This window comes from Denticeps clupeoides, chromosome 5 (assembly GCF_900700375.1).
Source record: "Denticeps clupeoides chromosome 5, fDenClu1.1, whole genome shotgun sequence".
NCBI classification, from domain to species: domain Eukaryota; kingdom Metazoa; phylum Chordata; class Actinopteri; order Clupeiformes; family Denticipitidae; genus Denticeps; species Denticeps clupeoides.
In genome coordinates, this window is record NC_041711.1 from 28,133,381 (window position 1) to 28,159,720 (window position 26,340).

The 26,340-nt window shown below is 41.8% G+C and overlaps 1 protein-coding gene and 1 long non-coding RNA gene across 2 annotated transcripts in view; one reads left to right on the forward strand and one right to left on the reverse strand.

Annotated features, from left to right (window-relative positions):
- znf385d (zinc finger protein 385D) overlaps positions 1 to 3,614 on the reverse strand; it is a 30,621-nt gene extending 27,007 nt beyond the window's left edge. The window contains exon 1 of the mRNA XM_028981723.1: positions 3,217 to 3,614. Coding sequence (XP_028837556.1) covers positions 3,217 to 3,238 — 22 coding nt within the window. The 5' untranslated portion in view covers positions 3,239 to 3,614. The remainder of the gene's footprint in view (positions 1 to 3,216) is intronic.
- LOC114791150 (uncharacterized) lies at positions 1,616 to 24,207 on the forward strand. Its single transcript, XR_003749923.1, has 3 exons — positions 1,616 to 1,655; positions 1,769 to 1,890; positions 24,191 to 24,207. It is a non-coding gene; the product is annotated as an uncharacterized LOC114791150 (long non-coding RNA).
- Positions 24,208 to 26,340: the final 2,133 nt, after the last annotated feature.

The following is a 26,340-nucleotide window of genomic DNA, read 5'->3' on the forward strand; positions in this document are numbered from 1 at the left end:
ACAATTACGTGTGATGCAATTCAGAAAGCATGTCCTCCGCAGGCCGAAGAGATGCCATCAAAACAAAGGACACAGCCAAAGGCTTTGAGTGAGTGATGGGGGAAAAGTACTGCACACCAGAAAGTCAATTTTCTGTCCTCACTTTTCTACAGCTGAGACAGGCCTGTGGTCTGGAGTGATGCCTCTTTATTCCAGCCTGTTATTTATCAGGTCCAGCAATTACCTACCAACACGTAATTATTCAAATAAATGTTGAACAAGCTTCATGTAGGTGCTCCAGCCTTTAATAAGATGACCTTCCCTTGCAGGGTGTTGTTTTGGTTAATTCATGCAGACCGATATTTTAGGGTTATTTAAATTGCTTCAGAGTATCTGGCATGAGCCAAAAAATAAAGGTGAGTGGGGGGGGGTTTGGCTCCATCGTTCACTGTTGCTTTGTTGCATTTTGCATTACACCGTGTGTAGAACACAGACCCCAGACCAGAGAACCATCAATCTCAGGACAGCTGTACAGCAAAAAAAAAAAAAAATGGAGGGATGTAGTAATTGATTACCATCTCAGTTGGAGCGCAAGACGGAATTAAAGGAAACCAGAGGATTTTCAGAAAATACTGCAGGACATGGGAACTGGGCTATAACTGCAAACCCAGATCAGCACTGATTAAATGAAAAAGAAAAGGTAAGGTCATAAAGACAACTTGAAGCTCAGTTTGATCCAGTTCCTGTTTTCGAATATGCAGTCTGCCAGTTTCAGGAACTAACTGCTCCAAACTTGAAAAAAAAGATTCCATGACCCTAAAAAGCAATGTTGGACTTTTTGTTGACATAATTCACTAATGCTGATCTTCACATAGTATTTTTATGGCAACCAATTTCTGACTGAAGCTGCGATCCGGAGTTTTTCTTTTTTTGTCTTTAACAGGCAGCTGGTAATGTGGAAAATGTTTGACGTTTGGCTTGTATAATACATCGCCAAATTGATGACATGCTTTCACAATGACTGCGTGAAGTGCTCATTATAATGTCAGGCTTGAACTCCCTCTGGAACATCAGGACAAGTTTCCCTTGAAATCAGTTTTCCTGTTTGTCCGGTGTGTGCATTCGGTGCAGGGCAAGTAAATGTACGTTACTGTATAATTTCTAAATGTGTGATTATATGAAGGGTATTCATAATTACCCGACAGAATGGATCGGCCATGTCAGGCACAGATGAGGTATATAGCATCCTTAAGAGATACCTATAGACACCAGATATTGTGACTAATGCGAATAATGACACAATATTAAAATCTGAAATTAATATCTGACTGTGGGCTAATTGTTCTACAGAATGCATTCATCACATCGGGCGGTTTATCTCTGGCTCCACGGTTCATGCTGCTGTTGTACTGGATCCGTTTTATGTAAATCGTAGAATAGCCTACGGTGAAAGCGTGGATGAAATAATGTAGGGGTTTGACATTTTTACTTTAAAATCCCCAGAACACATAACAAGATCGAAGAACTCATGAACCTCAACCTCGGGTTCAGGCAGACGCACGGCGCTAATAATCACTTCAGCGTGCGGCACATTGCTGCAGGCCTGGGTTCTGCACTCCGCTGGCATCCACTGACAGATGAAACGCAGATGATTGAAGAATTGTTATGCGATAATTGTGAGAGACGCGTCTTCATGCAAAACAAAAAAATGACCCCAAGATTATACATGACTGAAGACCAGGCAACCAAAGAAAACAGCACCGAATTAAATCTTTTTTTATTTTTAAAGAGCCTCAGCCTCTCCAGCTGCTGGAAGGGCGGGCCGAGAACTTTTGGCTGAGGGCAGTCGGAGGAGCACATCCAGTGCTTTACAAGCCACCCACCACTCATCCAACACCCACAACCACAGAGGTTAGTGCCTCGAACGCTGCTTCGGCACCACGCAGGTCAGACTCATCTATGACTCACATTGTGTGTGTGTGTGTGTGCGCGCGCATATGAAGAAAAGCAGAGAAAAGCAGGCAGAGAGACAGAAGGAAAAGTCTGTGCTTATTATCGTGAAAAAGCTCAAGCTCCTCGGGTTGTGAACAGGACGAGGATAAAAAATGAGGTCTGGAGGACAGAGATGAACGTTAATAATTAACTGTCATCCGTCCCGCTCTCCCACTCCGTCATTTCTTACTGGCCCCTGCCAGACTCCCTCCTCGCGCTCAGTCCGACCAGAGAAAAGATTGGAGGTGGCCAAGGAAGTTCAATAAAACCCTTTTTTTAAATAATACACCCCATTTGTACTTGCCATTTCTCTCCCCCAAGATATTAAGGAAATGTGAAGATTTAAAAACCTCCTGATGCTTATATCGCAGGGATGAACCTGAAAAGGACATTTTCCGCACACTTTCGTGTGATCTGCTGCACCCTGTTTGCTAAAGAAGAATGCACAAACCATGCATTTTGGCAAAATCACCATGATTAAAAAAAAATAAGTTTTAAACCTTGGTTGCATTTAAGACTTTCACCCCATAGCCCAAAACCAGAACTGGTGATTCTCTATTTTTGAGCGCAAAACTTGAAAAGGGACCATATGCCGCTGGCGGTTTACAGTCCGTCTGTTCAGCTGCCTCGCGGTGTGTTCCAAAAATCACTTTCCCTCCGCACTGTAATCTGAGGTTAACCAGACAGCCGTTTATGCATCGCTCCTGCCGCAGCCAGCCCAGATCGGCACCTCCACGGCCAGGCAGGTTGCTGGTGAGAAGGAACCGGGACCTTCCACAAGTATTCTATTCTGCACGCAGGCGAGCTTGTCTAAGTCCTTGTCATACGTGAGCACCTCGTGGATCCCAGAGCCAGAAGATCACAGCTCCGCATGCCGTGATCCGCACGCCGGGAAATCTAGAATTCTAGAATTTAAATATGTTTCCATCGCATTGTGTCATTGCAGAATGATCCCATGTCACTGAGGTGTGAACTGCAGAACAAGTTCAGTTCCAGTTCCAGCCCATCCACTCCTCTCATCCAGCGCACACTCTTCCCAACAGTAAAGAAACCACCGCTGTTTCCACACACGTGTTCTCATTCGCGCCAAGCGTCCCTCAAACACACGGCCGGGTGCTCGCCTCACCGCTGTCTGCATTCGGCGGCCATAAAAACATTTCTCTCCGGCTGTGGGAGCAGAACGTCTCGGCGAGTTCCGTCCCCCCAGCCGCTCAGCAGCATCCCAGCGTGGTGCCACACACTCACCCAGATACATGCTGCTCTCCATAGCGCATCACACCTCCAGATCACTGGCTCCTCTGCGCGCTGCTGTTGACAACACGTCCATGCTCTCACTGTGCATGTGTGTTTGTGTGTGTGTGTGTGTGTGTGTGTGTGTGTGTGTGTGCTACCACACCGGCTGCCTCAACACTCTGATCTGTCTTTCCTCAACCTCTCTATCGTTCTGCCTGTGACTGTAGAGTTATCTTCTTTTTCTTCTTCTTCCTCTACATCAACTGTCTTCAGTTCTCCTCTGTGGCCCCTCAAGAGTGGGAGTAGTTCACCTCTCTCTTATCTTCCATGCTCTCTCTCTCTCTCTCTCTCTCTCTCTCTCTCTCTCGCTGTGCATGCACACTGTCTGTCCACACCAGCCTGTTCCTCTATCTCCCTCTTTCCTTTTTCCTCCTCCTCCTCCTCCTCCTCCTCCTCCTCCCCCTCCGCTACACCCTGGCTCCACCGGGTGATTTCTCTCCTGGTCTGTAATCTGATTCCTCATTGAACGTGCTCTCGTAGCCGTGGCGATATCAGCGCCACCAGTGAGAGCGGGGCTTGTGTGGCGAGCGTAGCGCTCCTCATTTGTTCTCGCTGATTGTTCTTGAGGCACGGCGCCCAGCGCTGCCCACCACGACTTTCAACAGCCACGCCAGGAAAAGCCGGAATAGCATCACTGTGGTGTGTGTGTGTGTGCGTGTGTATGTGTGTGTGTGTGTGTGTGTGTGTGTGTGTGTGTGTGACAAACCGAGACAGCAAAAGTAAATGAGTGAGTGACTTTGTGTCTGCACAGTCTTGACCTCTGCCCTATCGGCTCCATTCTTCTGGCTCTGTCTTGATTGGGTCGCTGTAATGTCTCTGAAGGTCAGGCAGCATTGACCGTCACAAACCCACAGCAGCTCCTACTGACTGCAAATCAGAAGATTACACGAAAGAATGAAAGCAAAAAAAACGTGAACGAAAAAGCGCATCAAGTGCATTGCGAGCGTGAACACGGCCATAGAGACCAGAGCTCCACACAGTCTCCTTCAGTAAAATAAAAAAAATAAAAAAATCACCTCAGAGGGTTACGGATCCTCATTCGCCCTGCCTGTGGCTACGCGAGGCAGACATTTTGCATTGCACAGATGTTTTCAATTAATCCTGAATTCCCCCATCTTTCTGCCTCGCCCCCCTGAGCACTCCTCAAGTAAATAAGTTTATGCCATATCTGCAACAGCGGCGCTCACTCGCCGGAGCCGGCTAAATGTGTTTTTTAACCTTGACTCGGAGGTGTCAGTGGTGGGATAGTGCATTATTTGTCACCATGAATAGCGTTTAACAGAGGCAGAGCCCCGGAGGAGCCCGCACGGCACCACATGCGAGTGCGGCATGGGAGACTTCATTAATCTTGCTGTCACTTCCGTGACGCTTTTCATTAGTTATGCTGCTATCTGATCAACAGACGCGGCGCCTCCAAATGCCTTTAACTTGCTATCTGTGGTGCGAGGATGAGCAAAAAGAAGAAGAAGAAATGGAAGAAGGAGAGAGACTGCGGTGTGGAGGACAAAAAAAAGGCAATTCTGCCTTTAATGTAATATAACATACGTAAGAGCTCTAGTAATATTTTAATATAATTAAATTATTCTCTTGCCATTGGCTGAGGCATAATGGCATTTTTGTGTTGCAAACATGTTTGTCATTTAAAGTGACAATAGCCTAAAACCCACGGCAGATCAGCCTCTTTGTAGTGTGCATCAGACACAGATTGAATGTGGCTTAAATATTATCCATCTGCTTATGCAAAGGACACAGACTGTCACAGACCGTCACAGACCGACCAAAGGGGACTTCCACCTCTCCCTCAGATAAGGGAGTTCTGCATATTCATACGGGTAAAAATACCGACAGTTAAAAAAAGGTGCAAGCAAATCTAATACTTACAGAGTAATACATGTGACCTCGTTTCAAGGTCAAGTCTTTTTCTCACAGAGAAAAATGCACAACTAAAAAGTCCTGGATCTAACTATCTGTGATAATGTCGTCAATGGCAGCATTACAACAGTGTTCTGCAGAACTAAGCATACATGATATGCTTAGTTCTATCGTTTGGTTTTATCTCAATTTTAAGGGTGGTCCCTAGCAAAGCACCTGTTTATCGCAATACTCTGCACTGCCTGTATCAGTCAAGCATCGAGGTCAGACTAAAGGTGTGAAAGAGACAGAGAAAGAAAAGAAAATAAGGTAAATAAACTATTTGGTAACTCTTAATGCCCTTCAAGGTTGAATATCCACCCTGTTTTGCACACAAGTGATGTCGCATCAGGAATCACATTCTCCTATAAATGCAGCAGAGCAGACCCGCTGCATATAAAGAGGGATGATGTGCAGTTGGACAGCTGTGTGCTTTTGACGACTTTAAGGTGCATCCACCTGTACCAAGGGGCTGAATGAACAGAAATGAATTTGCTGCCTGAAGAACAACAAAGAAAAATGAGTCCAAAATGAAAAGCATTTCTCATGCTCCCTGAAACCCGTTCTGGCAGAAGATGGAAATGAACAGAGAGTAATGCGTACTATTATGTGTTAAATATAAACAGAACGGAGTTCCTTATGGTACCACCACACCCATCGTGAGTTCATTTCCTCAGCATGTGTTTCATGTCATCAGACCCCCTCTGACAGGGAATACATCTACCTGACATACCGGCCCATTAAAATATGATGAATCCTATGTGTTCAGTTTCAATCTAGCACTCTTTATTCAGGTGCTTTATTCAGTGGAATAAAAGGCATGCCGTGCTGTTCTTGGGCTCTCTTGCTTTGAAATTGTGGGGGAAAGTGTTTCTGTAGGTGTAGTTCATAAAACGGCTAAGACAACTGGATTGAGAGAACAGCACTGTCTGAACATGGGCTGGACTGACACACACACACACAGACACACTACCTCCTTTATGGATAGAATAAATGATCTTTTATTGCCCTGTTCCATGTTGCACTGTTCTGTTTTTACATTACACTAATTTCACTGGTTTCACTGACTGTCTTCTTTGTCGTCTCCTTTGTTTTGTTAATTAAATGTTCTTTTGCACTTCCTGTGTCCCACTCACTTGAACTTGAAATTGAAACACACCATTCACCTAGTATGCATGCTTTTTTTAATACACTATAAGATATATAAACAAGTACATTTACATATACAAGTCACATATGTATAAGATGTATAAAGAAAAGCCTGTTGCAGGGGGCACTCACCACATGCTAAAGGGACTATCAGCCTCCATTATGACAATAGATTATAGTTCTGTGTCTAATCAAGATGCAACCTGAATATCTAATAACCTGTGCCACTCTGGCAACAAATAGTTTCAAAGTGTCTATTTCACTGTGACACACCATTGCAGTTTTGGATAAAGGAAATGAAGCACATCAATAATTCATTTATTCATTCCTTTCATTTGTCCTTTCATTCACTCATTTATTTTTTTTGGTTTGTTACATTCGCTGCCCTGTGTGGGAGTTGAGTTTCTGCCCATTCAGTGTCCTTCATCCACATTTATCCCCATCTGCCAGCCCCCCACCGTCCTTCCCTCTCATAGCTTTATCTTCAGGGGTCTTGAGGGGAACGAGGAAGCTATTGATCCAAGGGTCATTAAAAATATATATTTTAGCTACAGTGAATGGCAAAATCTTATCTTTAGGCTGAAATAACATTTTCTCTTCCAAAATAAAATAAAGTCCCCCAGATAACTCACTGGATCTGACTGGTCATCGAGGGAACCGCAATGAACAACACAGAATTTTAGTGAAAAGCCAGACTATCAGAATAACTTGCATTTCCCCTATGCAGCTAATTCAGTGACCGCCCTGACACTATCACACCATTTAGCAATTAGAATAAGATTCCACTGGAGGGAAAAACGAGGGAGCCAAATTCCACAGGATGGGATCCCAGTTTTAATGGCCGGTAATTAAAAACTGATGTGGATTTGACATAATTCTGCCGGAGCCAACGGTACTTTTCAGATGCTGGAGCACATCCTGTTATAAATTATCATTCTGCTGTTCTTGTAAACGTCACAAATTCCAACAGAAAAAGCACGTTAAAGCCGCATGACCTTCTCAATGGCGTTTCTTGCACACAAATAACGGTAAATGAAGCCCATTTTGACCATCACTGGATTTCAGCTGAATAGGGCCTGCTTTTCCTTTATTGTTTGCAGCTCGGGGATGGAGTGAAGGTGTGGACAATGGTCAGCGTGTGTAAACACGAATCGGCGGCGCGGGCCGTCCACGGCCTGAGACGCTTCGCTGAAGCGTGTCTCTGTTGTGAGGCTATCGATTTCTGCTGGGTCTCTTTAAGCTTTCAGTACAATGGGTCAATATGGATTCGATTTACAGAACTTAACAATGATTTTTGGACCTCCACCAACCACCCGCTGTATTCATAGGAGCGGGAGCCGCTGAGTCAGATGCAAGCTAATTAAAGAGACAGGCAGACATTGAGATGGGTATTGATGAACTGAAATGCAGAGTGTGGTCAGATGTTGGCGTAATCCAGCTTTCGTACCCTGAAGAAGAGTAAATTATTCCAAAAATCCCTTTGGGTGATTCTGAATGGACACAGTTTTAAAGAATCTGGCATAGATGTGCCACTCGCTCATGGGCATGATGCTTGGGAACCTTGAGGTGAATTTAAATGCAATCTTATTTAAAAACTGAACTGGTGAGCGATTTGATTTCAACAATCTCTTCTTGGGTATTTAGAGCTGTCTGAGATGACAAGAAGGTGCTGCTTATTTGCTGATAATTACAGTTCTCAGCGCTACAGGAAAGTAACAGTAGGTTTGGGTTAAAGTGCTTGGGACCCAGTAGCTTCAGAAAAGGCTTTGCAAAATATTTCAGCAGCTTTTATCAACACACCGCTCTCAAGCGTTGAAAAGCCATGGTGCCTTATATTTTTTTGGGGTGCTTAGGCCTCCAAAAGAAAAAACTTACCCGCACAGTTAAACACAATTCCTGTTCTCTGCTGTCACCCTTAAACAAAGACGCCTGACATTTCCATGAGATCTAACAACTTTATTTCTATGTCGCTCTTTGTCTGTTAACTGATTTAGAACATTTCCATCGGCAGGATAAATGGTTACCATTCTCCACACCTACGGCAGTGATTAATGTGTTTCAGCTGGCGAACGGTGGTTTTTAATCAGAAATGATGCAGTGAATACCTTCTCTGCCTTTCCAGAAGGATCAAATTATTGGGTACCACGATGTGCATGTCAGGGTAAGATGGAAAGTGATGCACCCTGTGATGTCCAGGCGAGGTGAAGGTCCACCGGAGGGGGAAGCCCTGATCGTGCCCAGCTGACACTGATTCCACCTTCATGATTGGGGCTTAGATATAAACAGGCAGCACTGGGGATTGGCAGAGATCTCCAACACGCAGTCCAATGATTCCCCCGTACCATGCTCTTTTTTGCAAAGTCATCAAATTAACAAAGCAAGACTGTGCTGGTTCACTGATCTACAGACTTAACAAAGGGGAGTGTACAGCGCACCTACAGTACCTTTAACTGCACACAAATTATTTAAATTAATTTACTCCACACGCCTCATGGTGGAGAGGACTCAGCTAACCAATTTGTAATGTCTTACAATAAAATGATTGTTGCTCTTGCACGTAGACACAGGATTCTAATCTGCGCATACTGAAAGAGAGAAGGACCCACTTAGGTTATGTTCTTTACTTCATCCAGGAACAATTACAAGGTCTGTGGAAAATGCATGATTATAGTTGTATGTTCACAATGTGCAGAGAAAATTACTTTAATCCAAAAAAGAAGACGTTAGAACCATATTAGCCAAGTTGGATTCTGAGGGGTCAGCTTTAGGAATATTAATTAACTGGGACAGAAAATTTCTATATCCTTCAATGTGCCACTGATCAAGATAACATCCACACACTGATCGATCCCTGGGTGCCTTTCATTGCTGCCCACTGCTCACTAAGGTGATGGGTTAAAAATGTTGTTGTGTCACCGTGCTGTGTTGCAGCGTTTCACAATGTCAATCACTTCACTTTCGCTAACTTGTGCACACAGGATAATTATTTTCCATTTCATGGTACCTCAGGCGGTCCGTAGTAGTGATCTAGCTGCTTGCAAACACAAAATATCTCCCCCAGACTGTATTATGCATGGTGCTTTCCCTCCAGATGCCTGTTGAATGCCGACTTTGTTCCAGCTGTCTCTGTCAAGGTGGTTTAACATAATCAGCATACAGCCAGGCGCAAATGGGCAATAGAAATAAAAATAAATAATTTTGCTGATGCCTGTGATGCCACCCGTTTCTAAAAAATTCCGGACATTTCTTTTCCGACTTCGCTATGATGTGATGTGTATGATGTGTGTGGACTGTGACAGGCTGGGAATGTCCATTGAGAAAATGTTATAATGACTGGTTGCATTTGAATTTAGGATATAAATAATGATACTCTTCTGTGAGGATGCGCCGTTTTCACATTGAGTCCTCTATGTCCGAGACCAAGACAAACCCGAAACCAAATAGAGTTGAGACCGAGACAACAAAAAACTGGTCTCAAGAACAACATCACTAGTAGATATACCTGGACAATGCAGTGCACATGATGGATTACAAGTAGACACTATATGCCTCTTGAGAGTCATCAAAAACATCAAACACATATGCAGTGGGAAAACCTGAGAGACCAAAGGAGAGGGAACTATTTTAAACCCTCGCTGATTCCATGGTCCATAAAATGGCTTTAAAAGTCAATTTTCTTTCTAAAGTACCTTTTTCAACAGCCAGTGACACAAAGCAGCTTGAATTTTAGACTGAAAATTCTGTGCAATTTAACACTCCAAAACTCACACACAAGAATATATCGACCTAATATTTCATATAGTCGCACGGCTGCAGGGGGAGTGTGATTGATACCATGCAGTCAGCGTCCGGTGCAGGCCTGGCATGTCCAAAATACATCAAACGAAAAGGTCCATAGCCGCTGCAGTATTCGAGTGCATTGCATTACAGCGCAGGCTATTCCAACCCCCACTGAATAACAACATTTCACATCCTGACACCCACACTCATGAGTAATATGTAATATACAGGCGCTCAGACCTCAGGTTCACATGCAGGGGAATGTGATACAATCAGAGAGAGTTACAGGGAAGGAAGCTTAAGAATCCAGAGCCTTCCTTCCCCAAAAAGACCCACAGACTGACTGAGAACAAATTAAGCTAGTCGGGTTGTTACACATTTGTGCATGTATAGTAGAAATATAATGGGGCGGAAATAATATTTATTTTAAAGTCTATTTTGGGACAGTAATGGGACAGAAGCCTGTTTTCCAAAAGTTACAAGATGGCTTTCCTGTCAAGGTCAAGTCGTTCTGACCCATGAACCTGAGCAGTTTTAATCCGAGCCGTTTCCAGCCAGAATAGCTCCACACCTTCAGATAAATCCTGCATAGCTCAGTGTGTATGCTGTCTGGGGTCTACTGGTGCAGGCTTTGTGTACATGCTTTTGGCATTGAAGGCATCAACTTTTCCAGAAGAGAAACGTGCATCATAAATTTGCACAAATCGTGTAACTCAATAAAGTTCACAACCTCTAGGTTATTTACTGTTATCTGACGGCCATCATGGAGCCCATAATGTTGGGAAAGAATGTGCACCTTGTCAGCCTATCAACCCCAAAGTCCAATAAATCTGGAGGACGCTGCTGAAGCAGAGATTAATGGTCACATCCTCCCCAGCTACTGTCAAGGTTACAAAGAAATGAATTTTATGAGATTAAGAGTTTTTATTTTTTTCCAGCTCGCAAAGCTGAAACAATCCTGAAGTGCTAACACGGCTAGGAATCACAGTGACAGCAGAGAAATGTTGGTTTGGTGGTCCGTCCTTGAGGAAGTCCAACAAGCTGTTTATTAGGCAGACACAGATCACCTAATTACCAGTCTGGGTAGCGGACGACCGCCAAGGAGGGGTGTTAGCTGCCTACACTGATTCCCTCTGAGAACTGACTGGATACGGAGCTGCGGTTACCACAGCCGAAAAAAACAAAAAAAAAAAACACTAAAACACTCATCTTGTAAATATCACAAATAACAACGTTTTTAATACAGACGGAAGCTGCATTGCAAAGAAGCCTGACAGCAGTGTGTGAACCTGCCTGAAAACCAATTAAGTAATTGCTGACATTTCATACAAGAGCTTATTAAACACAGAGCATCTGAGGAGCAGCTTGAAAGGATTTCACAATTATTAATTGTACAGATTTTTTTTTTAATTCTACTGGGATATTTGAATCAGAGTTCAGAGTTTTACTGTAATCTGTACAGAACTCGTTGTAAATAGGGAGGGTATCGTCAGGAAGGGGTATTGTGTGGGAATTGATACAGGTTGATCTGCTCTGGTAACCCCTAATGGGATTCGGCACAGTGTACAAGGTACAATTCCTTTGCCACAGCCAAGACAACCATTAACATTTAACAATGCAACATTACAATAAACATATAATACATATTATAATACAACACACATATCATAAACCATATAACAAAAAGATACAAAATCAAGAACATAGAAACAGAATTCATAGTAAATCCTAAAACGTTCTCAAACATAGTGTATAAAAAGTCTATAAACTGCTGACCTGGTGTTGATTTATTATTTTTCTAAATACTGCACAGCGTCACTTTATAGCAGTGTACAAGCACTAAATTTGTTCAGTTTTAGCAGAGATGTTATGACCAACACTTGTTCCCTAATGTACGTAATGCACAGAGAGCTCAGAGCGGATTAAAGCTGGTGTTTTATGATGCAATGGTTGGATGTGTTGCCAGTCCACGGTGCACAGTGGGAGAGAATGAGTCCGAATCGTGGAACACAAAGCCCTGTGAGAATGTCGCAGCTGAAGGACTGAGCCAGGCGGATGTGGAATGCAGCTTCCCCCTTTCCTTCTCTCAGAACCCAGACCAGCTGTACGTGGAGATTTAGCGAGTGCTGGGCTCAGCTGCATGGCTCCCAGCATCATGGTGACTGTGGGGCTGGGAATAAAACCAGCACATGTTAACAGCATTTCCTCTCATATATAAACTGGGTTCAGAACAGAAGGGATCTTGCAAAAAAAGCAGACACATTACTATTGTTATATTATAATTATATATATATTTCATTATAGGCTCAAGCCTTAATTAATTTCGTACCAGAGACTATTCGGCATTTTAAACACTGTAAAGATCAGCATATCCTCACAGATGCCTCCCATATGGAAATAAATGAAATGCTTGCTTACTACTGATTTGCCTTGTCAGCTCCTTATTTATTTAGTTTGGCTGGCCTTTTTTAGTGAGAATGTTTAGGTACATGCCTCTGGGCTTGCTTCAAGTAAAATATGCTTTTCTCTCGACTGCATGGGAATTCACAGCACAGACTGGGTGTTACAATGAAATGAAAACATATATATCTTAGTGTAATGGATCTAAAGATCCAGCTTCTCATAGTAATCACAAATCTTGCGGCATAGACGGCTGAAATCTACGCAAACAAAAACAGCATTTTGCTTGCTTGTAAAGTCTTTATTGTTGTGCTGGAGTGTCGGCGTGCTGGTGTGGTCTGGATTTATAGAGCTCTTTGAAATGAAATGAAAGTCAGGGGCCAGTTTCTCTCAAAGACTGAAACTTTGGCACAGAGTAAAAAAAAAAGCAGCGTTGCCAGTGGAGGCCGGATATTGAAGAAAAAACAATAGAGCAGAAGGCGCAACACAATCCATTACTGTGGCTATGAAATTACATTTCCTTTTCAGATACACTGCGACTCGCAGGCCGAGGGAGGCGCCCAGACAGTGGCGGCTGCCCGCCGTTCATTAATTCCATTTTTAACATTCATTTGCTGATGCAGAAGTGCTGCTGATGCAGTTCAACCAAAAAACCAATGAGGCTCACAACCAGAAGGACCTGTTAAAAAAACTCTTATTTATTGGCTGGTAGAGGTCATCTACTCTATGTATTTCCACCAGGAAACCTAAAATAAGATGCAGCATTACAGGGTCATGACAGCAGTCAAGCAATAGCTGCTAACTGGTTGTGAAAAAGCAGCTCCATGTCCCTGGCCACTAGTTAGAATGCGATCACTCCATTTGGGCACATTAAGAAAGCGAGAGAGAGAGAGAGAGATCTCACTCTTCAAGGCTTCACTCATTTCCCTGGCCAGATGACCTTGCTTCACTGGAACTTGCTCAGCACTTACTAGAAGGCATTGGTGTCATTTTGATGTTATCGATGCTACTGCTTTTATCATTACTGCTAATCAATTGAGTGATCAGTTCTATTGATTGGGTTGCAAGAAATAACACATTTTACAATTAATTAATCACGATTCATTCTGAAGACTAATGCACATTTAAAACTATGACAAAGACAAGTATCGGGAATATGGGGAGTGATGGGGAGATGATATTAATGGGAATAAGATGGTAATGTTTTAATTAACAGCTAAAGGTTGATCAAGACGACACACTCCAAAATGCAGTAAACCGTGTCACATGCATTTAAATTTGTGTGCGTTTAGATATGTGTGCATTTAAATATTCTCAGATTTAATGCAGCAGCATTAATTCTGCTAATTTATTGTAACTCATTACAAAATTATAAATTAATCACAATGATTAACATGCTTATTTTAACCGCATTCCAAAAAAACACAATACCGTTAGAATCTAATATTAATCATGACACAGCCATGTAAAAAATTCCCTCTTTTTGGTAAAATAAATTAAAAAGTGTCAGATTCCCACCAACATTCAGCAAAGAACATCAAAGACAGATTTGGAACAGAGCTATACAGATTAGAGGTAAAAATAATAATAGTAATAATAATACATTATTAAGCCATGCAAAAAGTTATAAGATAAGAAACATTTTTGCAACAGTTATGTCACTACATAATAAATTATTAGTAAAAAGAAACACATTTTGCATAAGACAGTGGATAAAGTATTAAAGTTTTTACTTTGAAATGTAGTGGAGTAAGAGCAAAAAGCCTCTCTAAAATGAAATATTTAGGTAAAGTATAGACCCAGGAAAATATTACAACAACATTTATTTTGTTACTGTCCACCTCTACAGCTTATACAGAAATGAACTTTAAAAAATAAGAATTTTACAGAAATTGCAGCAGCGTCATCAAGTAACACAATTTAACAGCAAATTGCTTGTCATTATGCAAAATTCAAGAATACACATCACGCACGCATGCATTAGGATTACTTGTTGTACAAAACATTGTCAGATTATGTGCATGTTGTATTACTGAGGAATAACTGCAAACATGCTAAATATACTGGTTACAAATGGAAACAATGTGACCTCATTATTAGGCACTGCTCGGTCTATTCAACAATTGCCATCTCCTGTTATGATTTCCAGCTTATGAATTTAACAGGAGAAATAATTATGTGCAGTAACGCAATTAATGACTCATATCACTATGCACAGCAGGGAAGTGCCATTAGAATACTGAAGAATTATATTCAATATTTTTAATCCTTTGCAAAACTGCCTGATATTAGGGAATGTAAAAGCGTATGCAAAAGGGATTTTCATCATCTGCAACAGCCAAATCCCATCATGTTTGCCTTTTATCCATTTTCTTTCTTGGGCTCACAGCAGTCAACAAAACACACAATAAACTCACATAAAACCTGCCTGGGGTTCAGCAGAGGAAGTGTGTAAAACCATCAGGATCCGTGCTGTGCAGGAGCTGGGAATTCATCCCGAAGCCAAAGCAGCCTGCATGTCTGGAAACAGGAAGAGCCTGGTGACTTATTATTTTTAAGCCACAATTGCCATGTACAAAGGGCTTCAGCCGACTCTGGTGACACATGAACTGAAAACAAAAGTCAAAAATCTGGAACCATCTCCCCCTCCAACTGTGTGGTGCATTGATGAAGCCCTCACTTTCAACAGCGGATGCCTTTTTGAACCGCTTCACTATACAACCCGATTCACAAAAGGCAGCGCTGGTAGCTTGGGTTGTAGTAGCCTAGTGGGTAACACGCTCACCTATGAACCAGAAGACCCAGGTTCAAATCCCACTTACTACCATTGTGTCCCTGAGCAAGACACTTAACCCTAAATTGCTCCTGGGGGGGACTGTCCCTGTAACTACTGATTGTAAGTCGCTCTGGATAAGGGCGTCTGGTAAATGCTGTAAATGTAAATCCTGTGAATTGTAGCTCTACAGGCAATACAGGCAGGTTATAACACTATTGTCAAAAACCCCACAGTTTTGGTAAAGTGCACCTGTTTTTTATTTTGTGGACATGAATTTGGCCAAAGTGTTTGTGAAAATAAGAAGACAGCGCTGGATACCACACCCCATCCCCCCACCCCCTGGGGTATGGCTGTCTACTGGTGGAATTCCAGCAGACTCTGGCCTCTGGATATTTGTCATCCCTCATCTCTCCTTTGATCCTGGTGCAAATCTCTCCCTTCCAAGGCCTGCTGACGAGAACGTCTCCCCATCATCCTTTTCTAATTAAGAGCAGGCTCTCATTGTGGATTCTCCCATGCTCCCTTTCCCCTCCTGGCTGCTCTGAAAAAATAAATAATCATGCTGGGCCCACTTCACCGAGGGCAAATGATGAAAAAATCATCATTTACATTTTGGCTTTTGTGAGGGAGGATTGGTTGACCGGTGACCAGTAGGAGCAGCCTGTGCCTTTCACAGCTTCCAATAAAACCGTGCTGCAGAACATTATGCAATTCTTCTTTTTATTTTTTGAAAAGCAAACCAATTATTTTGCAGAGCAGCGGTATATGTATTGTGCACGTTCATATATTTCTTTCTTTTTTAATCAAAACCTGATGTATTCCATTATGTTCATGAGTACATTCAGAATGTATTCAAAGTTCCATTCAGCAAACAAAAAAAGACTCCAAAATGCAAAACTGTTAAAAACGTGAAATAAAAACGCTCAGTATTTCCTCCTGTCCTTTGAGCATCAGGTATAACTGAGAAATCAGTGTGTTTATGCCCTGGAGGTGTCATTTTGGAATTATTACGGCATCACAGTAATTAGATAACATACAGAATGTTGTGCCTTAAAACAGAGCCCCGAGGGACAAAAAGAGCCCACTACACCGCAGCTACCCCACTGGTGAAATTCCCATAGAAAAACTTCAACGGAGGTGCGTTCCTCTTGAATCAGGGAAAATCAATGAACATGCGCATTATGCCTCATGTAATTAGGAATACCGTGACACAGTATCACAGAAGAATGAGTTTTCTGTAACGGGCTCATGGAGGACAGCAGGAATGTCCTTTATTTTAGGAGCAGTGCAAGAGAGCTGTCTTTAAAAAAGTACCGGCACAGAAACTGCAGCGACAGCAAAAACGTCCACAGGCTTAGTGTTATAGTGGCTCTGATATTTACTTAACGGCATGGCCACTGGCAAGACCTGAATTGTCTTATAAAGCCATAAGTGCTCTGTCATGAGAAAAGCGCTGTTCAGCGTGTTTTGAACCCCGCTCCCCTCTATTATCTCTCCGCTGGGCCATCTCATCTCACTTCGCCCCACTCCACTGGCTCTGACCTTCCTGCAGCCTTGGAGATGGTAACTTAAAGGTCGCCTGCCCTTTCTGCATGGCTGACGGACACACCGCCGCCCTGGCCCTTCCTGTAGCTGGTCACGTATCATTCAGCCCCCTTGGCAATCAACAGGAACGCTGTCCTTCATCTGACCACCTTCATTAGACGTGAAGCCGGGATGTAGCATCAGTAGGCACACTTATTGCACTTGCTAAAATCAAACCTGAAGTAGATCTAAAAATATGATTATTGATATCTGAGCCATGTTTGTTCACAGTTAACAGCATCCCGAACATTGAACCTAAGTTTGCCATAATACATAATACATAGCAGCATACCATTGCTGTGCATTTTCAGATTCAACAACTTGTACATCATTTTTTTTAAGACACAGATTAAATTTTTTTACTTTTGACTTATGCAGAACTGTATTCTTGGTTTTGAAATGTTTTGGTCCTTTAGTAGTATTTCCCCCTTATCTCTTCCACCTACACGTATTCAGGATTGCTTCAGGTAAAATGTGTTTTTTTCAAACCAGGAAATATTGTGTGCCTTACACAAAAACCTGCAACCAACTGACACCTCAGTCAAAGATCAGCAAAGCATAGCAATCACAAAATGAGGCAGAGATGACTGAAATATTGCTTAAACAAAACTACTATTTCACTTTCACTATTTCATCCTGGTTAAATTCCACCTTGTAATTTTGTTTTGTTGGCCTGATTAAGGCAACTTGGAAATGCTAGTGTGGTCTGGTATAATAAAACCTTTCGAAACGAGATGAAATCAGACAGCAATTTCACTAAAAACGTGCCACCAGGCAGCCCTCCATAATACACATGGGATCACAGGTTTGGGCCACGCATGAGTAACACTGCACCATCTCTGGTTGCTAGAAATGTGATTTTTTTTTCTGTTTAGGCAGGAACAGACTCATTTTATGCACTGCATCCAACCCACCCTGACTGCACTGGCACATTCACCTTCCTGAAAGCTATTCACAACCATTAGGTTGGTAGGATTGGCCATGCAGTTTATGGCACGGCTGGAGACACTATAAAAGATTATTGTCTAATATTGGCAAAAAGTGAAATTGCTATTTAAAATTCAAAAGGTTAAAACAACCTTTAAAGAAGATTGTATATTTACTGCGGGACACCAGCACATGCAGAAGAATGAAGGAAACAACAAAGTTCACACAGTTTTGTTTATGCCCATAAACCTCTAATTGTGTACTGAAAAATGCCTCAAATTGCCCTTTCTCACCATAGCTTTTTAAAATTCTTTAATCTTTTTAGATTTATTGTTCTATATGCCACACCTTACCTATTTATTTCCTCCACAGCTGCACCTGTGACATCATATGGGATTGGATGGGATTGGACCTGCTTGTCATTACTGCTGCAATGTGCTTGCATTCCCACTGTGGCGTTCACCACAAAAAAAATTCAGGCCAGGTGCAAAACACAGAAAGAGTCTGCCCCCACAGCTAAACACATTACATAGCCTACATTATTTTATGCACACAGTGCGTAGCGCACATGCAATGTGCCCACAGCGACAGATACAGAGCTATTTCAGTCCGGTCCCTGCAATGCAAAAGAGCCATGCACTCTGTGAAATCATACGCAGCAGACCATGGTCATGATTCCTGACACAGACACTCTGTACGTTAATAATATGGCCAACATCCCCCCAACATCTGTGTCTACAGTGGTTCTCAAAATACACTGGGAATACCCTGTGAATCGCTATGTATTACCTGTGTTAATTATAACTGATCTAATGGCATAAAATATAATCTGGAGTGCAGAAGATGATCTGAGAGGTTCAAACTATTGTTTTTTTCCATGAAGCGCATCTCATGAATGTTATGTTTATTGTGTTTACTTTTCTGTAGAAAGAAAGCAGCACATGTTGACAGTGAAAGTGCACAGTCTGGTGAATCGCAAGGGCCAGCATAGGAAAAGATATCAATCAAAAATTAATGAGTGCGTCCATTTGGTGGCCATGTGTGTTTATATCCTGACAGCACCCCCATTGTGACCAAATAATAAATAGATGCAACTCTGTGAGATGATTATAAGGATAATAATGAGAAAATCTGTATGTTACAAGCAAGACAGGAAATTTTTGAGAAAAAGAATGTTAATTTTGAAGCAAATTATTTAGGGTGTTTCTTCATATCTAGTTCCCTAATAATTTGGTTACTTGATCACAATGCTTCTGGTTGTGTACTTGGCTGGTTTCAGATTTAACTCAGCCATGTTCTTTCCTTGAGGACCAAGAATTGAAAAACTGCCGAGGTCCACACTCCTGAACTCTGAACAGTAAGAGGGCCGTGCGAGTGAAGGGAAATGACTCCTATCTACAGTAAATAATGGTCATTAAAAGGACACGCTGTTGGGTGAGGCACAGTACCTGGTCCAGGGGAATGAAGCATAGAGAGGAGGGATGGGGAGAGATGAGGGATGCTGGTGTTCATTACACGCACTGGTGCACCCAACACTGGCCTGTCTGCACAGCACAGGCCATCACTCACACACACACACACACACACACACACACACACACACAGCTGCTAGAGGCCCATGGACACAAGTCCATCACTCACATGTCTCCTGTGGGGACACAGGACAACCCTGGCCTCAGGTGCACACACTAGAACACTTCTTCCATGGGATGTGCAAATCATGTTTGTGTGTGCACTCTCTAAGTAAGCAGCCACTGCACCCTCTTAGACAAAGAAAACATACCAATGCATGCATTAAAGAATCCGTGTTAAATTATTTTAATCTAATCAACAAGCACAAGCCTTTCACCATGGGGTTGTTCTTGCATGCTTCTCCCCATCCCCGCCCGAGATACCAGCAATGTCTTATTTCAGGTTGCACTGACTGTATGCTAAGGAGTGCTCAATTTAATCCATACATGATCGAATCAAATTATCCCAGAGGCAGGTGAGCGTGGCAGATGAATTACCCTGAACACCTTAACGTAGTGCATGGGCAAAAAGCTGTGCCACCAAGCTCATCATTAATTTCAGCCATCAATATGTAATTACCTCCAGTGTCTTGCGTGTAATAGGACACAAAAAAAGCGTCAGATAAGCTCACAGCAACGTCCATGCAAGGAAATGCCCTTCTTCTATTACTGGCCAGCGCAGGTCAGCGCCATTTGGAAAATGATTCCTTGGACACTATGGCGAACCCCATAGCTGCAGCTCTGGCAGGGAGATCATCATTACATTAACACCATCCCAAGTGAGCATTGTGCAGCTGTGTCCTTGAACAAAGCACTTAACCTTAATTGCTTCAGTAAACACCAGACTGGGTAAAACACAGCAGAGGTTGCGCTGACAGTGAGCATATCAGAGGCAGATTCTAGTGAGCAAAAAAAAAAAAAGGAAAATATCCATTGGCTTCAACAAGACCTTTTCAGATCAGTGGCTGCTTAAATGGAAATTCAAAAAATCGAGAACGCTGGAGTTGGCAGCCAGTTCTAGAGGCTTGCAAGTGTTCCATCTTATATGTCTCTCAGACAGGGAAATCCTACCACTCCAGGCACTATCTTGGCCATGAACCATTCTGTCATCCACAGAGCTTTACAAGTTTGATTAAAGAGCCCTTTCCAGATCGCCACGCTGTGTTGCCTAAGATGGAAAAGCAACATGGCTGTTAAGGGTTTGTGTTTCTTAATGGTGTGCTTCCCATTCAGATGTTTACCTCATTAGCTTTAGAGATCTGGACGTGGTTAATATAATTACTTGCATCTTTCAACTTCACTCACTGTAATGGGTTTGAACTGAAAATAATTTTATAATGCAGTTTATTAGACCAAGGATAAAACCTGTGCACATGCTTACCAATTTCTGTATCTAACAAAAATTTTTTACACTCATTATGCAGAAAGAATGTATTTCCTTCAGCGTTTGTTGAGCCAGACTGCTGCACCATATGTTGACATAAGAAAGGCATTTTAATATGAAACTAAAAATTGGTCTAATCTTAGTAAACAAAGGCAAAACATTTACACATATTTTATTTGTGTACACTTAATATATTCACAGGGAATTTGCATTCATCATTATTATTCATCAAATTATATTAAGATCTGTATGCCTTCATAAAATAGATTGTTTATTGGCAGGCTAGAGGTCAGTTATCAGGGTCATGCACACAGGATGAAGATTATCTCACAGAAAGGCCCTGGGACAAGTAATCAATGAAAAATACTCCTGAAAAAAAAATACTCCTCTTTGCTGGCTTGGTGCTGACCCATCAAACTGAATCAATTTGATCCAACAGAAAGATATTGCTCTGGATATCCAAAGTAATCTAAGAAGAAGCAGTTAGAGCTTATCATAGATTTCCTTTCCACCACCCACAAAAAGTCAAATACAAATATTCTCATTATGAAGGAATATGTTTGCTTTACTCCCACATGATTGTTCACAGACCTGACGAACATACAGACAGGACTCTGACTTCTTGCATAACAAAGACAATTTGAAATAAGGTGTACAGTCTCTTTCGATTCTGCACATCAGTAGATAATCCTGGAGGACTGGGAGTCATGTCAGAGAAGGATTTTCTGACCTCACAGCTGCGAGTGCTGGAAAAATAGACTTGTCTCTGCAGGGACTAGAAAGGACCTCACCAAGGTTGAATAATTTGACATAATTCTTTTTTAATCCACATTTATTAAGACGTGTATTTAACATGACCGGATAAAACAGCAAAAAGAAAAAACTTATACATAATTAAATTCACTTGACTGGAACCTCATTTCTAAGATTAAGAGATTATTCTAATCTCTTTTCCTTTAGCTGTATTTTATCTGAAGCACCATCAGGAGGAGGTTGATCATTTGATAATAGTCTGAAAGCTCATTCTGCTACATGCACAGAAGCACAGAAGCACAGAAAGGAAAACAAATGAATGTGGACAAGATTGCTTTAAGGATCACATAAATGCATTAAGTAAAAAGTACCCCCCCCCCCCTAATATACAGCTATTAGTTCAGTGGCACAAATGAACTAATAGTTGTATATAAATTCTCCTGCTGACTAATGCCAAGACCACACTGAGGCCAAAGACTTCATCCCACACTTGTTACAACAATCCCATAGAAAAAAATAGATGTAGCATTAGAATAAAAGCTAGAAATCAAATCTATTATAATTAATCAGTATTTAAACTCATATAATAACCTTAAAAGATTGGATGCCTGCATTTAAAAATTTACTCTGTACCAGCTAACTGTGATGTTGGACAGATTCTTGATCTCAGCCTTCTCGTCACTTTTGCAAACTTTCAGTTGGACTAAATGTATCTGTCTTAATGTTATGTTAGAATAAAAAACGTTATTAATCTCAAAAGGAATTGCTAATATAATGAGAACCACAACACACAAGAACACAGAGAGACCGAGAAATATAAGATAAAATAAAATGTCTAATAAAATCTGTAGAAGTGAGAGTTGCACCTATTAAGAGCTTTGCACAGTATAACACATAGAAGACTGCAGCCCTTCATGGCATTTAATGCACAGTCTCTCACACAATGATAGTTTAACCCTTGATAAATAAGAAGAAGCAGCCGGTTTTTGCACAGATTACTGTGTTTGGCCGAGGGAGGAGTCGTAGGTTTTGAGGAAGGATTCTTTGTGGCGTTCAGTGGGGCACTTTATGAAGGTCACTCTGTGGCTAAAAGTACTTTTCTGTTCTCTCACCAATGACACTCCACTCTGTGGAGTTGGTGATCTACATTGTCCATGATTGACTGAGGTCTGGTCAAATGTTCTCCTTTCAGTGATCCTGATCACTTTGTTTAGTCCCTTCCTGTCTACCACTTTCATACTACCACAGCAGCACAGACTCATGGTACATTATAGAACATAGAACAGTCTTCGCCATGTCTGCACACAGCCCTTTTCCCCTTAGTATTTTCTGTTTCTGTATTTTTTCCCCCTTTGCTTCCTCTGATTGTTTTTATCTGTCTTGTGTTCATGTGGAGATTTTGAAAACCGTTGTGGCCTGACCTTGAGGGGTGCTCCAATGCAACTTGTGCAATTCCATATTTTTCATGCCCTGTCCTGCCATTAAGACAAATTCATTGTTAAGCTGTCTTAATTCTAGTCTATCTGAGTCAAATCCTGCTCCACTTTTGATTAATGTGCATTTCCTTTTGTCATTTGCCAAATGAATACACTTCACTCATGTGTCTGCAGGCAAAAAATCCTTAAAATTTGTTCATGAGAAAACATGAGGAACATCCTCAACACATAACGGCCACACAAAGGTCTCTGCACCCGCACATCATTCCCAAAATGGCTCGGCCCAAGGCAACGCTTCACCTTGTACTGGCCTGATACCATTTTACCACAGAATCAGTCTCCGTTTGTCCTCAGAGAATGACTTGTTGCAGTGACTTTCATCTTGCTGCCTTCCTGTAATGTCTGAACCGGCGAATTGCCCCGGTTAATGTTTGCCTTGAGTGTTCCATGGTGCTTGGGCTGCTTGGAGATGCACTAAGTGGGTGTGAGACAGGTGTATTTAATCTGAAATCAATTGAAATGTCTTAAGTGCACACAGGTGGACTTCTTTCCAATAAGGACATGAGAAATGGCTGCAGCAGGGATGCTTTGAGGTGCGGCAACATTAAAGTCTATGCCCTACTTATATAATCCATTCTATTCTCTTAGCATGACAGTAAACAACATGAAATGGGATTCAATGAACAAAATAGTTTAATGCATGGCAAAAAAAAAAAAAAAACTACAATCACATTAAATCTTTCATCTGCAGACAGAAATCTTTATTTCAGTCGATGCAAACAACAAATACTGCGCTTGACAGGGGTCCGGCGTAAACTCAAGCCAAGAATAGAATCCATGACACTCTCATCTGTCATAATCATATGCTAATCTGATATCAGACATTGATTAATGAGAGACATTCATAAGCTTTCCAGCCTGCGACCAAGCTGGTCAGTGCCTTGAGACAACACCCGCCCCCCAAGGACAGAATCAGAAGCTCCATACATTAATTATTTACAGAATAAAGGCTGTCTGGAGCAGATAAATGTGTGTTTTAAATTCTACAGTGCTCTCAGAGCAATTTTGCCCCTAGGAAAGAGCACTGTCGTTCAAGTTATCATCCACTTTATCTCCTAAATGCATTAGCTGTCTGATACTAAAAACAAACATGATGCACAAACTTGATGCACAAAATGCATCAAACCCACAAGAAGAGGTGCAATATCAATGTATGTATTGCATTTATGCATCATTTATCATTGCAATCTATTATTTACCAGTCAGCCTTTATTACAATATCAAGCTGAGCACCTTGTGTTTGTCTAATTAACAGTGGTGTCTTCAACGGTGACCACATGGAGACAATGCTTCCTTTCTTTCAACAGATGCTCCTCTCTTCAGGTAATAGAATTTTGTCTTATCACTTCCCCTTCATTTTGCTGCTCTCCCCTGGAACACAGCAGACCTTTCTTCCCTTTTGCAAAGGACCCTTTATGGCTCTTTACAAACACTTTCCACAGTAATCAAGGGTGGTAATCAGGAGTGCGCATACAACAGTGATTAGAAGAGGGGCTTCTGGGACAAAACAGATCCTTCAAGCAGGAACATTATGATAAGTACTTCAGTCCATTTAGTTAATTAAACCCATGTGAAGTTGGTAATGCACCAATCTGTGAGGTTCTTCTATGTCCTTAGTACCCATATAAAGGCACTTAGGCCATGCAGAGCATTTCATTGACTTGGCCCACCCACTGTAGATGCCTTTCTCAGGATGGTTCCTAAAGGAACTAGGAGAACACACAGGCAGATCTTGGCTAGCTTCCATTAGAAAATTGCATTCCCGGGAGACATTCTTTTCAGAGTTAAAGGTGATTTCACTCGAGCTAGGTCACATTAGAAAACGGATGTTTTCATTTGACAGTGATGTAAACTCCATTGTGTGCCAAGAATGATTTACAGTCATGTCTATTAAGAATCAACATTTGGAAAGTGGAATTGCGTGTTTGCATGTAAGTTTGTTTCCACAGATTTACTGAAGCATCTAATATTCTAAACATTGTCCTATTATCCCTTGCCCTTTATCTGCTATACTTTTGCCTCCACCTACTTAAATCAAGCGTGTTTTCTAAACATGCCTATTTCAAGGCACATAAAAACTTCTAATATTTAGTGGTTTAGTGAGTCAGACCAGCTCTCAGCCAGCCTCGCTGAAAGAAAAAGAAACCTGGAAGCCTCCAGTCAGACTTGAACTGCCCTCCTCAGCAATTCAACCCTCAGAGATGTTATTAGAGCTGTACACCGCTGAAAAATAAATGGCACTTTGAAGGAAATGGAATTTCCTCAAATCCATTTTTCACTTGAGTAGAGATCTGCTGATAGCTTATGTCTTAAAAAAAAAAAAAACACACATCAAACACTGCTTGATGGCTGCATCAGATCATTGTGCATTTCTAAGAAACCATTTTTTTTTTTTTTAGAAAGGTCCATAACCATGACAGGGAAATATGTTTGCTTATATGTAATAAAATTAAATTTGCAGGCACAAGCCATTACAAAAAGCCCAAACTGTACCCCATCACCAGCATTCAAATTTAATTAGATGACTGAGGAAAACAAATTTTTCAGAAAGCACATGCACATATACATAAACATTTGTCTTAAACTTCTGTTCAATTCAAACATCCTGAGTTGCAACATATGGTGCATTAAACATAAGCAAAGAGAGTTAAATGGCTGTGCACGGTGAATGCATACACATTTTGTATACAAAAAAATATATCTTGCAGTGTAAGGTGGAGCCTGAACTTGTTTTTTCGACACAATAGATCGTCATTTGGATTGCAATCTGGGTAACTTGGATGCCAACACTTTGAACTCTTTATCATGTTCCTCAAAGCCTTCCTTAACCGTTTTGTATTATCCTGCTGAAAGAGGCAACTGTAACCAGAGAATACTGTTACTGTGATTTTTTTTTCATTGTTTCTAGGGTAGTAGTAGTCTAGTGGGTTACACACTCGCCTATGAACCAGAGGACCCAGGTTCAAACCCCACTTACTACCATTGTGTCCCTGAGCAAGACCCTAAGTTGCTCCAGGGGGGCTGTCCCTGTCATTTCTGATTGTAAGTCACTCTAGATAAGGGCGTCTGATAAATGCTGCTGTAAATGTGAAGGTGGTGCACGTGGTCTGTTATCTTTAAGTAGGCAATAGGTGTCAAAGGGCCTGCCTTATCCCAGGACAACATACCCCACATCCTTCCTTTGCTTTCATGGTTCTGTACTCATTCTCTCATGCCCATTGTAGGCTCTTCTACAGGGGTCCACATGAGCACTCTGCCTAGTCTGCAGCTATATAGCCTGTGCTGAACGCTGAAGTGCACTGTGCCCTTTCTCTAACTGCCAGTACTGAGGCTTTCAGCCATTTGTGCTACAGTAGCTGTTCAGTAGAATCAGCACAGATATGCTCACATTCACACCGCACCTGC